This window comes from Oenanthe melanoleuca, chromosome 1A (assembly GCF_029582105.1).
Source record: "Oenanthe melanoleuca isolate GR-GAL-2019-014 chromosome 1A, OMel1.0, whole genome shotgun sequence".
Lineage (NCBI taxonomy): Eukaryota > Metazoa > Chordata > Aves > Passeriformes > Muscicapidae > Oenanthe > Oenanthe melanoleuca.
In genome coordinates, this window is record NC_079334.1 from 12,677,584 (window position 1) to 12,692,543 (window position 14,960).

General features: G+C 38.3%; 1 protein-coding gene across 1 annotated transcript in view; it reads right to left on the bottom strand.

Annotated features, from left to right (window-relative positions):
* Window positions 1-954: 954 nt before the first annotated feature.
* The window catches only part of ARHGAP8 (Rho GTPase activating protein 8), a 42,937-nt gene continuing 28,931 nt past the window's right edge, over window positions 955-14,960 (bottom strand). Inside the window, 4 exon segments of the mRNA XM_056512617.1 lie at window positions 955-974; window positions 1,695-1,794; window positions 1,796-1,818; window positions 2,408-2,455. Of these exon segments, the coding sequence (XP_056368592.1) occupies window positions 955-974; window positions 1,695-1,794; window positions 1,796-1,818; window positions 2,408-2,455 (191 nt within the window).

The following is a 14,960-nucleotide window of genomic DNA, read 5'->3' on the forward strand; positions in this document are numbered from 1 at the left end:
TCATGCCTAAATTAAAACAAACCATTTTTGCTGATATTTTATCTGTTGCATTTCTCCTGCTCTCCCTGGGAGTTCTGCACATGGATGTGTGTGCATGCACAAATTGCAGCATGTTAAGTGTTCTTAAAGCACAGAATTAAATGCATGAAGCTTTACTGTGATACTTTTCCTATTGCAAAATTCTCAGTACCCATAAAACATACTAGTCTGTGTCCCAAGAAGTATTTTTGTCAGCCTTCTGCAGATTAAATAATGCAGGAAGTGTAGCAATCCTGGATAAAAGAAATCTTGCTTGCAGTTTGCATGACCAAGGGTCATGAAACTTTTATAAACGTCTTTATGTTTATAAACTTTTAATATAAGTTTGTAAACATTTAATAAACTTATTATGTTTATTATATTTATAAGTTTCTTATTTTTATAAATTTATAAATTTATACTCTTTTATGCTTATATACTTATATATACTTATACATACTACATATATATACTTATATATACTTTTATACTTAAACTTATAATCTTTTTATAAACTTCAATGTTTTATTGATTTTCAAGTCTGTCACTCAGCTAATTTATTTTGCAGGTCCTATCAATAACACTTAAAAAATTCAAATGAGACAGTAAAGAGAAAGCTTTCACTATCACTTCAGAAATACTGTATTTCTGGGTTTTCAGGTTAAGATATGTAATAGATATATCACACACACACACTTCCAGAGGGTAGAACAAGAATTTTCAAATCATCCCAAGACAGCTGTCTGTGATCACACCTCTTCAAAGCTGCCTTCTGCACAGCATCCACTGTGAAGGTACCATTGCTGTGGCCCAGCTTGGCTGTCAAGCTTAAGATCTTTTAAAATTGGGATGTCACCACAGCATCAGTAAAATCAGCAGACATCACACTGCATGCACATAAGAAAGCCCAAGGAGTAATTCTATCAAACTCCACTTTTAAAAATATTTTGTCAAAACTGAAAACACAAGGAAACATCAATTACATAGGATGAATGTTTCACAGGCACTTTGCCAAGCAAAACCTTCCGGTGTTCCTAGACATTGCACTGGCCTCAGATTATTTTCAGACTTGTTCTCATTTTTACTCTTTCACAGAGTAAAAATATCACATCCAGAAAGTCAGGACAATATTAATTCACTAAAAATTAACATTATACATCTGTTTTCCAAATTTCCCCAATTCTTTCCAGTTCTGAGTGACAATCCTTAATCCCTCAATTTCCTGTGAACAGCCCTGTTCTTGAGAATGCCCTGAGATATTGTGTGAACAGATGAATCCTTGATTTGGAAATGCATGCATGTGACTGGAAGCCCTCTGGGTTCCCTGACAACTTGGCTATAGCCTGGATGGCAAAGTCTCATTCTCTGTAAATAGGTACTAACTTCCAGATATTCTGGTAACTCAGGTTTTCCATGCTTTAAAGGGCATTGTAAACTGGCATTATAAACTACTACTCCCTGACAAAGGGTACATAATTGAAATTTTATAATTCTTAGCTTTAGATCCTTTATTCCCCAGGATGTTATCTTATGGGAATAGTTGCACTGAAAAAAATGAACCAAGCCAAAGAAAAAATCCCCCACAAATAAAACCAAAACAAAACCCAAACCAAACCAAACAAAAACACACACACACACACACACACACACACACACACACACACACACACACTCACTGGCAATTTCAAGGATATGATCATAATAGTCAAATGTTAGCAATGGCTGAGAGAGTCCCCTACGGAAAATCTTCAGGATAACAGCAGGAGTATGGATATTGATGATAATCATCAAAATTCAGAGACATGCCAAAAAAGCAAGAAGGGCATTCAATGATATGTTTTATTTTTTCTACAAACTACTCCTGGAAAATTATTTCATACAACACCTTGAACAGAAAATCTCTTGGCCTTCTGCTGCTAGTAACTCCTGATATTTTATTTTTGCATTCTTTTATTTGCATAGAGTTTTATTAATTTACCTAAAAGAAGTTTTCTCCATAAAGGAAATTACTTCACTACATTTCATAAATTATTAGGTAAAATTATATTTCTTTGCCATGACCAGAGGCAAGATGACACAGGGACTCTGTTCTTTGTAAATACAGTAAAGTGAATAGACTCTTTTTTTTTTTTAAATATACCTTTTTGACTCAAACCTCATTAGCTGTTACAGATTTTTTACAGCTCTGGTGTGACATCAAGAGATGACTTGCTATTCAGTAAGTGTTAAGTGCCAATTGCCATCTCTCAGGTTTCTCTACTAGTGCTCTTATTATTTTATTTTAGAAATGGATTTGATTAGTTAATTGCAAGAAATGGCATTTCTTCCTCACCAACAAAACCAGGATGAACAAAGCACCTACATTGCTACTGGCAGTGGTATGATGACAGCTTACCCTGATTGAGTTTCTGCACGTCTTTGATAGTCTGGATGCTGGCTGACCTCAGTTTTCAAGCTAAATTATTTATCTCAATTATTATCCAAAATAGAATAGGCCAAGAACTGCTACTTTTCTTGAGACTTGTGGGACTTCTTGCTTTTTGAGTTTGGTAAGACTCATTCCCCTCTCCCTTTCCTTCTTTCTAGTTTGTGCTTTTCCTCATACCCAGCACATAATATAATTTCACTCATATGCTGTCTGAATTGGAAATTCTTACTGGAAGCAGAGTAATCTAAAATATTAGCCTGTGCTGGTTTGACAAAACATAAAATTGCAGTTTTGAGAAGGTTGGAAGACTAGTCACAGTCCTGGAGGCACTACTTTCTTATTTTTTCATGCAGGTAAGTAGCCAGACTGAAACATTTGAGTATTTCAGCTAAAGTACACATGGGCTTGTTTGCATGAGCAAGAAAAATTGAGTCATACATTAATGAAGGATACTCAATCATTCTTACAAATTCACTCAGGTTGCAGATGTATTTCATAGGTGAAAAAAACAGTAAATAATAACAGAATTCCTTAAAGAACCCATCATCTAATATTGTTCACAGGAATTTAGGTCAGTATACTAAAAGAACTGATAGCATACCACTGAAGTACATTTTCTTAGACTAGTTTCAAGAACTTTTGCCAAGGACCTCAAGCTCTGCTTGAAAGTGCTCCACTGACTAGATTTAGAGGTTTGGCTGGAGTTCAGCTGAATACAGCTCCTAGTTACTTCCTAGGAATACATGCCCTTGCCTGTTGAATTGAATATTAAAATTTTAGCCCAGTTCTGGAAGGAGTGTGACATCTCAAACTACCATATCTAAGCTTCTTAACATGTGTGGTTACTAAAGAAAGCAAGTATGATATATTTCAGATTGTGCTTCACTTAAATAAGGTTACAGCAAATAACATCATTGTAGTAAAACTGTTCCATTAGATTTATAGTACAATCTGTCTGAAAACACAGTTTGGGAAGTGGCAGCTGGGAACTGCTAGCTCATCAAGGCATTGTCCTCAGCAATTGTTTCCTGAGAATTTGCAGAGTTTTGTGCTGGTTGCCAGTGGGCAGGAGGTGTTCTGAACAAACAATTCTTTCAGAAAATGGATATCCAAAAACACTTCCAATTTGGTTTGCAGGAATTGGGTTAATAATTAATGTTTTTATCTGACGTGAATCTCGCTTTAAGGACTACAATGTAATAAATTTCAATTATTAACAGGTTTATGCCTTTATTGGCTAAGCTGTTAAGAGTCTTATTAAAAACATTTATTTGTAGCACAGACAACAGCTGTACTTGTCTGGCTCTGCTTCCCATCAATGTAACTGTAATGGCACATAACACTTAGCTCTTGCTGGTTATGTTTTTGGAGAGGAAAAGCAACTTTTATCTTCATCTGCAAAAAGCTGGCATACAGGCAATATCTGTGCTTCTTCCAGAACCAGGCCAGGTGGAACTGAATCAATGCACAGCAATTCATTTGATCACAGATGGCAACATGCCAACAGCCAAACTAAATATACCCACTACTTTTTGCATTTGTGGGCAACCCAGACAAATGACAGGACATATAATTAAGTGTAGGTTAGTGCAATTCTTAGGGAAAAAGAAAAAGCCATGTTCTACAGTAAATTAACCACAACAGTAAGAGTCACTTATTTCTTTTTCTTTTATTTTTTCTTTTTTTTCTCTTTTCTTTTCTTTTTCCTTTTTCCTTTTTCCTTTTTTTCTTTGTCCTTTCCTTTCCTTTCCTTTCCTTTCCTTTCCTTTCCTTTCCTTTCCTTTCCTTTCCTTTCCTTTCCTTTCCTTTCCTTTCCTTTCCTTTCCTTTCCTTTCCTTTCCTTTCCTTTCCTTTCCTTTCCTTTCCTTTCCTTTCCTTTCCTTTCCTTTCCTTTCCTTTCCTTTCCTTTCCTTTCCTTTCCTTTCCTTTCCTTCCCTTCCCTTCCCTTCCCTTCCCTTCCCTTCCCTTCCCTTCCCTTCCCTTCCCTTCCCTTCCCTTCCCTTCCCTTCCCTTCCCTTCCCTTCCCTTCCCTTCCCTTCCCTTCCCTTCCCTTCCCTTCCCTTCCCTTCCCTTCCCTTCCCTTCCCTTCCCTTCCCTTCCCTTCCCTTCCCTTCCCTTCCCTTCCCTTCCCTTCCCTTTCCTTTCCTTTCCTTCCCTTTCCTTTCCCCAGAAAACAAGAAATTAAAGCAATACTTAAATTAACCTAGGGCTCTAACTTCTAATTTCTGTTAAACAGAAATTTAAGTCAACAGCAATTATGCTCTCAGTGGGGGAAAACAATGAGCTTGGGTACACTGATGAACTGGGATAAACATGGACTGAAAAGGACATTTGCTTTAGAAGTTTGTAAATCTAGTAATTGCTCTTAGTGCCCTCTGTGTTTAGATTGGTCAAGGGAAAGCTGCCTAAATCCATGATTTGAGAGACAGCATTTCCCATGTCATACAAAGTAAATAGCATTAGCATATGCACCCAAGAAGTCATCCCAAGACAGGAAGGAAGAAAGGGACCTGATGCCTCTTCTTGGATATTCCAATGTGATGGGTAAGTGCACAGCCTTATAAGCCTAGAAATACCTTCTCCAACCCTGAAACTTCCTTTTCAGACACTGGGGAAGAAACAACCCAGATCTTAAACTACCATAATTAAGCCAACACAACTTAAGCAGACTAAAATAAAATTAATCACTGTGTCTTACTTTTTGCAGACAAAATGCTAAAACCACCTGGGTCATAGGATGAGGAAGCAAAATTGACTGAAGGCAATCCTGATCATTACACTTCAAAGCATTCATTTTTGGCCTATCAAGAAATAATTTTGAAGCAGTCTATTTAATTTTTGTTAACAGTGTTCTTCAATAAAATCCTGTTTACAGTATGACCCCTTATGGCTGTCTCTGTAAAAGGACTTTTTTTTTTCTGTGTGTACAAGTTGAGCTATTTTGCCATCTATATTCAATCAAAAGTGATACTGTGATTGAAATGCAACTGAGAAATTATTTAAATGTCAGTAATCATAAATGAAACCAGGCATTATTTCATTCCACATTGAAAGAAGATGGCTTTCACCAGAGTAGACAAAATTTCACAGTGCCATGACACAACTGTGTCACACACTGCATTTATTTACTGTTGCTAAAAATGCTTAGCTCTCCTCCTACTTTCCCCCATCAGTTGTCCCACAAAAAAGACACTGAAAATCAAAACTGATAAAGATAAATTAAAGCAACACATGTTGTCACATTGCTGGAAACTCATCAAGGAAAGGCAGACAAGAAAATTACATTCTCTTTCTTTCAATCATCCTTGATTTGAGGGTTGCTGGCATCAGAAACCTCTGTTAATTTCTCTGCTTTCAGAAGAGAAACAGCAAAGAGTGAGCATCTCAATTCCTTCTGTCCCAAATTGAGTTTGGAAATGTTTCTTACAACTGGGGTCCTGCCAAGTCTCACAAATTGTCTATCCTGATTTGGAAATTGTTTTCATTCCCACTTAATACTCTTCTAAACTAAGACATCTTCTTTCAGATTTCCTAGTTCTAGTAAGATTTTTTTTTTTTTAATCAGAGCTAATTTATTTCTAATACAAGGGCTGCTGATTTTATAGCATATATTAATTGTCAGTGTTTCTTCTTAAATGCCCAAAGTGGCATTAATTTTCTTGTTTAAGACAATTTTTTTTTAAGCTAGGACAACTGCAGGTTTGAGGAGGAGATTGCATAAGGAGAATCCAAAGTTCAATTGTGTCCTTGCAGTTTTGAACTGCACAGTCTATAGCCTTTGCATGCATAGAAGAATATTCTCAGTTCACACTTGGAATCTCTGAGGATAATTTATTGTAAGGAGAACAAAAGAACCTATGAAACAATTTTCTTATCATCATAGAAAAGCAAAAGTTGAGGACGTGAGGTCAGTGAAAGGAAGGAGGGGGAGCTGAGATTCTTCTGCATGCTGTGCTAAGGACTATAATACAACAAACTGTCTCCCTGTAATTCATGAAGTGCATGGGGGGTGCAGAGATCCACTCACAGCCTGTGGGAAAAGGTGCTCATGCTGAAGAAGGTGGATACTGAAAAGCTGGAATTTAGTGGGAGACATGAAGACAGAGAGAAAGCCCTTGCTTCCAGGGAACTGCTCCCATAGGGACCCCACAGCAGAAGAGACTCCTCTTCCTTAGCAAAATGAAGAAAGATTATCAGTGAAAAACTGATCAAAACTCCTACAACCTGTCTCCCTGTGCTGTCAGTAGGAAGGAGGGAGGGTCTAGGGTGGGGGGAAGGTGTTTTAAAGGCTTCCTCATTATCCTTCTCTGACTCTGTTAATAATAAAATCACTTTGCAACCTTAAGTTGAACCTGTTTTGCCCTTGAAGTGTTCCTCCTGGTCCTTAACTCATCTTCTTTATTTTCCCTCTCCCCTACACAGCTGCAGTAGGGAAGGGTGAGTGAGCAACTCTGATGTGTGCCTGGTGTTGGGCCAGTGTCAAACCATGACACCTGAGCACAAAAAATACAAACTGTGCTTATTGCAAAGTTCATTTTTATTTGATGGCACACGAACCAGTCTTGGAATTTATCTCATCTCTATGAACCCTATGTGAAAACATTCATGTGAAAACAAAAGAGCCAAGAGCTTGGAATACTCAAGTGGCCAATGTGAAGCTTTCCCAACGTTGCATTTTTAAAAGATATTTGATTGATTACAAGAAGTGGAGGCCAGGATGCAAAGCTGCAGCAATCCAAACATTCAGAATGCATAACTGTCCATCTCTACCCACTCAGACTACCACCACCATTAAATAAAAAACTTTCTCTGTCAGCAAGATTTGACGTGATCCATGGAAGGGAGAAAGAGGAAAGATTAATCATTGTTTACCCCTGATTCTTCTACTGAACAGATAAAGGACAGCTTTAGTTGTCACTATAATCATACAATAAGACACTTATTACTTCATCATTAAATTTCTATTGCATGGTTACTGCCATTTCATTTAAACCCTTGAGTCATAACCTAGGACTCTCCTGAGCTACCACAAGACAACAGAGAATGAAAACTTTATGCTGTAAAGCACTTCCAGCAAAAAAAATAGGTGAGGTAAGAAAGACTTGGCCATGGAGGCTTCTGTGAGATAATTTTCCTATAGGGACCAGTTTTCATTTCTGCTTTACAATTCCCTAGTGCAATTCTTTCACTGTGAGTTTATTGTTTCATCATTTCTGAGCTGCTGTTGATCTCCCATGAGCTCTTTAGTAACCAGTTCTCTGTGCAACTCTCCTGTAGCTGTTTCCTTATATGGCCACTCTATGGAACACAAATGTTAGCAAATTTTGGAAATTTTAATCATAATAATCATAGCAGTTTACTTTGCTTTCAATTTTTTTAAAGAGTGAATAAGCATGTTGTTTGTACCTTTGAGGATACTCTCTAAAATATAAAATACATTAATAATAATAATCCTACGATTTCAGAGTTCTATTTTGCATAAAACCAGCTACAAATGATAGGGCATTAATGTTTGAAATAGGCTTGTGTGGCATCCCTGCCCTTTGTACCCTATTTAACATCTTCATGCAGGTATAAACAGTTCCATTTATACGTGTATTTAATCAAATAAAAATCCCACAAAAGCTGATGCCTGACCTCCAGATGTTGGGGGCCTTGCAACCAAAATACAGATTCTGTGGTGTGGTTTTATCCTCCATATCCTCCTCCAAAACAGTTGGTCATGAGGGGCAGCCCCCTTTTACAGTCTCACTTTGGCACAGAAGAGATTGTGAGGACACATGGAGACATTAACCAGAGACAGAAAATGAGCATCCTTAGACTCAATCTGACTTCTTGGGGAAAAGGTCCTGTGAGAGAAGCATCGGTGCTGTTCCCTGCCTAAGGAACAACACCAAGATAGAAACACTTAAGAGCTGTTCTGAAAACAGAGTGGATATTTAATTAAGCAATGTAATTTCTCAGGGCATAGTAGAGATAAGGTAGTACACACAAAAAAAAGTCTTATTTAGTGCACGTCAAGCCTTGCATTTATAAACTAGATGGTTTTGAGGCTGTGCACAGGAAAAAAAACGTTCTCTGGTTTGCTGGTCAACATGAAGATCAAGGTCCAAATATGCTTTCTTTTTACAAGGTAAACCTGTTTTGCCTGACTAAATCATCACATGGGTTCAGGATGATACTACACACTTCTTTCTTAAATTAAGAGCACTTCTCTGGTTTGGTCCAGAAGATGAACTCTGAGGTTTAGTCTTAATGAGCTGGTGATTTTTTCAGATATTCAGAACTCATTTTAGGAAACCAATTCTTCTCTGTGGAATTAAAAAAACTTAAATCACAGTTTTATAATTCAGTATTGAAAACATTTTTCACTCTAAAGTGAAACTGGAATGAAAGTGGTGAAATGGTTATATTTTATTTCCTTCTTGAAAAAAACAACCTGAAAATTACAGAAATTAAGAAACTTCAGCTTACTGTGTTTATTCTAATACTGTCTGAGGCATGAGCTATAATAGTTCTTGTTTCTAGAATACAACCAGATGTAGATGATCTCTGCAAACAGAAAATTCCTTAGTCTCTGTGAGAGTACTGAAGGGGGCTTAATACCTGGATCCAGTGAGAGCAATGTTGGCCAGAAAAAGCTATCTAGCTATGCAGTCAGATAAAAGTAAATATCAGATAAATGTAAACTAGGTCCAAGAAGGGGAGTTTTGGCTCATTTGTACAGGTGACAGTGCCTCCAGACTGGGAGGTGCTGCTGCAAATAGAGGTGCCTGGAACTGAGGTACAAAATAAACGTTGAGGAGGAAGACCATGACCCCAAGCAATCTGTTGAAGGGACTGGAATAAGTAAAGTGAAAAAGGTCAGGTGAACTTTAGGAACTGAGAGCTTCCTTAGCCTGGACACACCACTGCAGGTGCCCTAGTCTGAACAGCAGAACAGCTCCTGCACCAGAGGTACTCAAGAAATAAAAGTCTGAGCAGCACAAAACGGGCTTAAGGGATGCCGCAGATATTTCAAGAAATCCTAACTCTGCTGATGAAGCAGGATTTTGCAGGAGATTCTGTGAGCTAACTCAGAGTTTCCAAAACTGATTTCAAGTTCACGGATGTGAAAATATAGCAATGGAAGAAAGAGTGGAACTACTGCACCTTGGGCGAAAACCAAATCCCACTTCCTGCTAACTCTGCAAGGCTGATAATTCTGCCAAAATGAAATGAAACAGGGCAATGACAGTGAATTTTTGTCACTTCCAGAAGATGAACTGAAGCTTTCACCATGCTTATAGCCACGTTTGGAGGGCAAAGAACACTGCCAGTCACCCTCCTGGGGCTGTCAGCAACCCACATGGCCAGGGCTCACTGGAGACAGCACAACTGAGATATTCTAGATTTACAGAAAGAGTTAAAATCACAGCAGACAGCAGGTACAACAGATACTTGCACACCAATAATCAAGTGCCAAAAAATGCATGTCTATCACCTACTACTTAACAGTCTTGTCATGGCAGGTACTTGGCTTTCAAGCATCAGCTGGCTGAGAATATCAAAAAACACTCTAGCTGACAAAGAATGTCTCTTTGGAAATCTCATTTGTGGAAATCTCTTTATGATAGGGAATATCACAGCTCTGAGGAAACCTGGGCTTGTCTGGAAAATAATGACACTGACAGAGCCCTGGACTCTCCTTCCTGAGGGAATAGAAGGACTGAGAGCTGGGGAAAAAATTAGATAGTTCAGCTAAAAAGTGCTTGAACTGGACTATGTATTGGTGGCTAGCACTACTATGCCACTGATTTCTGAAGATGCCAAAGTCAGACAAGAAGGGTCATGACATCAACATTCATCCCTTCCAAGCTGTATTGATACTGCACTGAATAGATGAAATTTTAGCCAAAGATGGACAAAGTTTGGAGAAAAAGATGATTACTGCTTTCAGAATGGCAAACCTGTCATCTAGGAGAAATGCTGCAGTGACAAAGATGAGCCATCCCTGGAGTTTTAACCATCATAACTTCCTTTCTCCCCCACTCTACTGCACATTTGGTATTGCTGCTTCAGAAAACTGCAGGTATCTGAGCTGACTCAGCAGTTGTTGAGAGAGAAGAGTATGAGACTGGTGCAGTGATGAGACAAAACACCCAGAAAGAACAAAAGCAAGACATAAAGGTTTTATGTCAGATCAATGCAAGAACTAGTTATTGGTCACTAATGCAACAGAATTACGCCCATAAAGCTCCTGTTTCATTAACATCAAGGTTGTTATGGGTTTAGTTCTTTGAAGAGGCAAGAACAGTTGCTAGTTGCTTTAAAGTAGTTTATTTGTAGAGGCACATCAGTCTCAAAGACAGAGTCCCACTTGACAAAGTCCATGCTAAAAGCTTTCTGGCATAGAGTCCTGAATAGTAGCAGGAGCAGCAGTTCTCAGGTGCAGTGTCTTGAGCAGAGGCAGGAGCAGTAGCTACCTGCTGTGGACTCCCGAGCACAGAAAGCAGCAGCAACTCTCTTGTGTTTCTTCTTCTGGTCTTCTCTTCTCGGCTTTTCTTCTTCTTCTTCTCCTATGTGGTAATAGTGATGATGATGACAGATATAAGAGGTAATAATGTCAGTGCCACACACATCGTCATTATAGCTCTCTTGACTCCTGTGATTAGTAAGGAAGAGGTATTTGCTTATTAGGATAAACTAAGTATATGGAAGGATGATTGTTTCATAATGGTTTAAAACACCAAAAAATCTGGCTTTCATCTGCGGATGAGGCACTGATATACTATACAAGCTCTAATTATCCTCTTACAATTATAATTACAGGAATGCCATTCACTTGTGTTTAACATTCTTAGTAGTGAATTATTTACATTCCCCTGTATTCAATAATGTTTAGTACAAGCTACCTCTGCAACGTTTTCATAATCAGCACCACTCTGAAAACAGCACATCCAAAGACCTTTATGGGTCTGAGTGGAAATCCTGAATTTGGACCATGAGGTATCCAAAAAGGTCTATTAGGAACTCTTCACCTTTAACAGCAGAACTGGCCCCACTGCAGCACTTGGCCTTAGGTGCTGCAGGTATTTTGAAGCTAAATCAGCAATTTTTAGGGGCAAGGAGCCAGCTGTTTTGTACACAAGCATCCCTACATATGCTCCAATACTTCCACACTCTAAGGTGCAGTGACTATCTCTTATTCTTCCATACCCATCATTAATAAGGTTCACTTAAGGTATGAAATACACAACAAAATAAAGTGGCAAGTTATTTAATGTTCTTATTTATCCTGAGATAAACTAAGACACGAAGGAGCATAGCCTAGAAATGAGGACAAATGTCAATCTAGTCTGTCCTCAATTAAATACATATTATCTCACACTGACCTAATGGAAGCCAGGATTTCTCTTGAAAATTAGCAGTAAAGCTGAGAAGCAACATTTTTCTTGCCTGCCTCCTTTTGTCTTCACAATTGTGAAACCTATTCAGTGCAAATTTGTAAAAGTGAATTAATTTAATTCAGATGATTCTAAAGTATGGTCTTTTATACATTAGAAATTATCATTATTCGCTGCTGCTTGCAAGTATAATCTTTAGATGAAACTATCCAACTACTTGTTGTTACACATTGCCAAGGCATCATTAATTTCAATACAAAACGGTACCAGACCTGCTGAAGCAATAATTCTCTGCAGCAGAAATATTTATGTAAAGACCAAGACCCACCTCAAAGTTGCCCATTATCACAGACCTCTGAGAGCTAAACTTGAGGCTATGAGTACTCCACAAAAAAAAAAAAAAAACAAACCTAAAAACACGTCACTCATGAGAGAAGCACCTGCCACCAGGACCAAGTTTGTGACCTAGTCCTTAGAGAAGCAATATAGAGAAAAACACACAGTGACTGTGCAGCCCCATTGATAAATAGTCCTGCTAATAAACCACACCAGGAAGGAAGTTCTAGGGTCTCTTTGCACAGCAAGTGAAGCTGAAATCCACAGTGAAATTATAACTCCCAGTCAGGGACTAAAGAAGAACAGGGGATGGGAGATGAGGTCAGTACTGAGACCAATGTCATGGATGCCAGTGAGGAAGAGCCTGCGGTAAATCAAGGTAAGAGGGGAAAAAACACACATTAATTTTAGTTTTTCTAAAAGGGGAGTTCTAACGTACTCCTTGTGTGTCAAAGGATTTTATTTTATTTCATTTATTTAAACCCTAAACACTCAGAGCAGCTTTTATTAAAATTAGTCAAAAGCCTAACCCACTAAAATGGGAATATCATCAAGACTTCAATGTGCTTGGAAGGTGTTACATCTTTATTATTGACAATTTCAGCTCATGGAACACATCCTCAGCCTGTCTAAATTTGCACTGATTGCATTTGCTTTCTTACACCTGTTCACTTCAGAGGAACAAAATAGCAACCCAGCAGCTATTTTAAAATGTTCTCTAATTATCACTGTTACCCATAAATGTGTTTCCTGTTTCAGTGTATAAATAGCTAACTGATTATTTACAGTACTTGCACCGGTTGAGAACTAGTATATCTGTCAGAGAGGTAAAACAAATAACTAGACTATAATTTCTGATAATAAACCCTACATCACATTTATTTTTTTCTAAGGAAAAAAGGTACAGTTGTACAGTTTCTGCATTTCTACCATTTTCTACAGGATTCCAGTTTCCCTTGAAGGAAAGGTTCTGTTCGCAGTAAAATGAACAAGGTTCTCAAGAAAAATGGTGTTTTAGAATAGGCTATTCTGTGACAGTCACATGCAAATAATTGCTTTGTTTCTGCAGCACTGGGGTGAGCTGGGATGTGTATTTTCAGAGCATTTCACATTGTGGGACACAGCTTTTTTACTGGACCTAAAACAACATAAAAAGGTCAGGACATTACTTCAGTTCATGTAAATCAGACCAGCTCAAAGATAAATAACTTCTGTCCTCTCTTTTTGGGTTCTGCCAAGCAATCCATGTTTCTCCTGCCTTGTCCAGGATGGTGGGATGAGCTGCTGTGCCTTATGATGGGTAACACAAACTGCCACTGGGGATTAGGCAGTGCTACAGAATTTGAAACCCTATATTTTCTTACTCTTTCTGCTTAAGTTATGAGCAGAACAGAGCATTTCTACAGTGCTCAGTACAGCTTCTAGAAATGATTCACAGATCATGGCAATGTCAGATGCCACAGAGATCTATTCTGATAAACACCATGCCAGGGAGAAGAACTTCTCACTGGAGGATACATGATCAATTACTGCAACATATTACACACCCAGTGATTCACTCCTAGACAGCAGACAGTTTCCCACACAAGGCCTTCACACATAGTACTGAAATGCTGTTAGGTATTCTTGGCTGATAATCTTTCTCTCTCTTTGCCTTTCCTCTCCCTTTCTTTTTCTCCCTGCTGAGGCTCATGAAGGTTTGGTTTAGAATGTATTTCTCCTCCCTGGTCATGCAGAAAGATTATGACCAAAAGGAAAGCACTCTGAAAAGTTTATGATAATTTAGCAAGCAAAAGCTGTACAATTGTGCAAATTTTGAACATTTTCTGTCCCCTTTCCCCCATCTATGGCATTAGATAGAAAATATTTCCCATCTTATCACAAAAAATGCTTAATTTTAGATTCAAAAACTAATCAGATAAAACAGAACAATGTCAATAGCTAGTCAAGGTCAATATTTGAGCTCAGCTGTGATCTTCTTTGAAGAGAGAGGCAATCAGGTGCAGCAACTGGGGTTTATCAGATCTCGCTGAACATACCACACAGGACAATGATGCTGCTTGGCCCATAAAGTCAATTATCAATTCCTTTGTTGGAAATTAGGACAGCTCATACAAACATTTTAACTGTTCCTACCTGATCTACAAAAGCAGAGGGTCCCCTAAACATTTCCTTGCCTTTTTAAACATAAAATCTTTACTAATGGGTTTTAGAAGAAAATACTAATTTTTCACCCTGATATGCAGAGCAAACGAAACTAGATAGATTCTGAATAGCTAATTCCTCCTGCTCTACTTTTTTTTTTTTTTTTTTTTTTTTTTTGTGTGTGAAGGAAAAACAGTAAGCTAGTCTTGCTGTAGCAACACAATGCTTGAACATTGTTTGAAATGTCTAGGTTTATGAAAGCACTAGCTACTGGTGAGCAACTAAGTCGTTTCCACAGTACTGTGGTACTCTTCTCTGAAAGTCTCTGATCACTCCAAGCGGACACTTACAGCCAAGCAGCAATCCTTCTGTGCCTGCCCTATTTCAACTCTATTCCCTGCCACTTCCCTCTGCTGAAGACTTGAGGTGAGGCTTGATTAACCTTTCAGCTGCCTCACTGTGGTTGCTGCTCTCCTCACTCTCTGCAGATAAGAAGCTTGAATTAGCCAGTTAGAGCAGAACACAAACAGCAAACGTGCAAATCCATCCCACCCTCCATGCGACACATTCATCAGCACATATCAAACCTGAGCACAGATTCCCATTACACTGTAACCAAAAAATTGAGTATGGACATATGTTCCTCG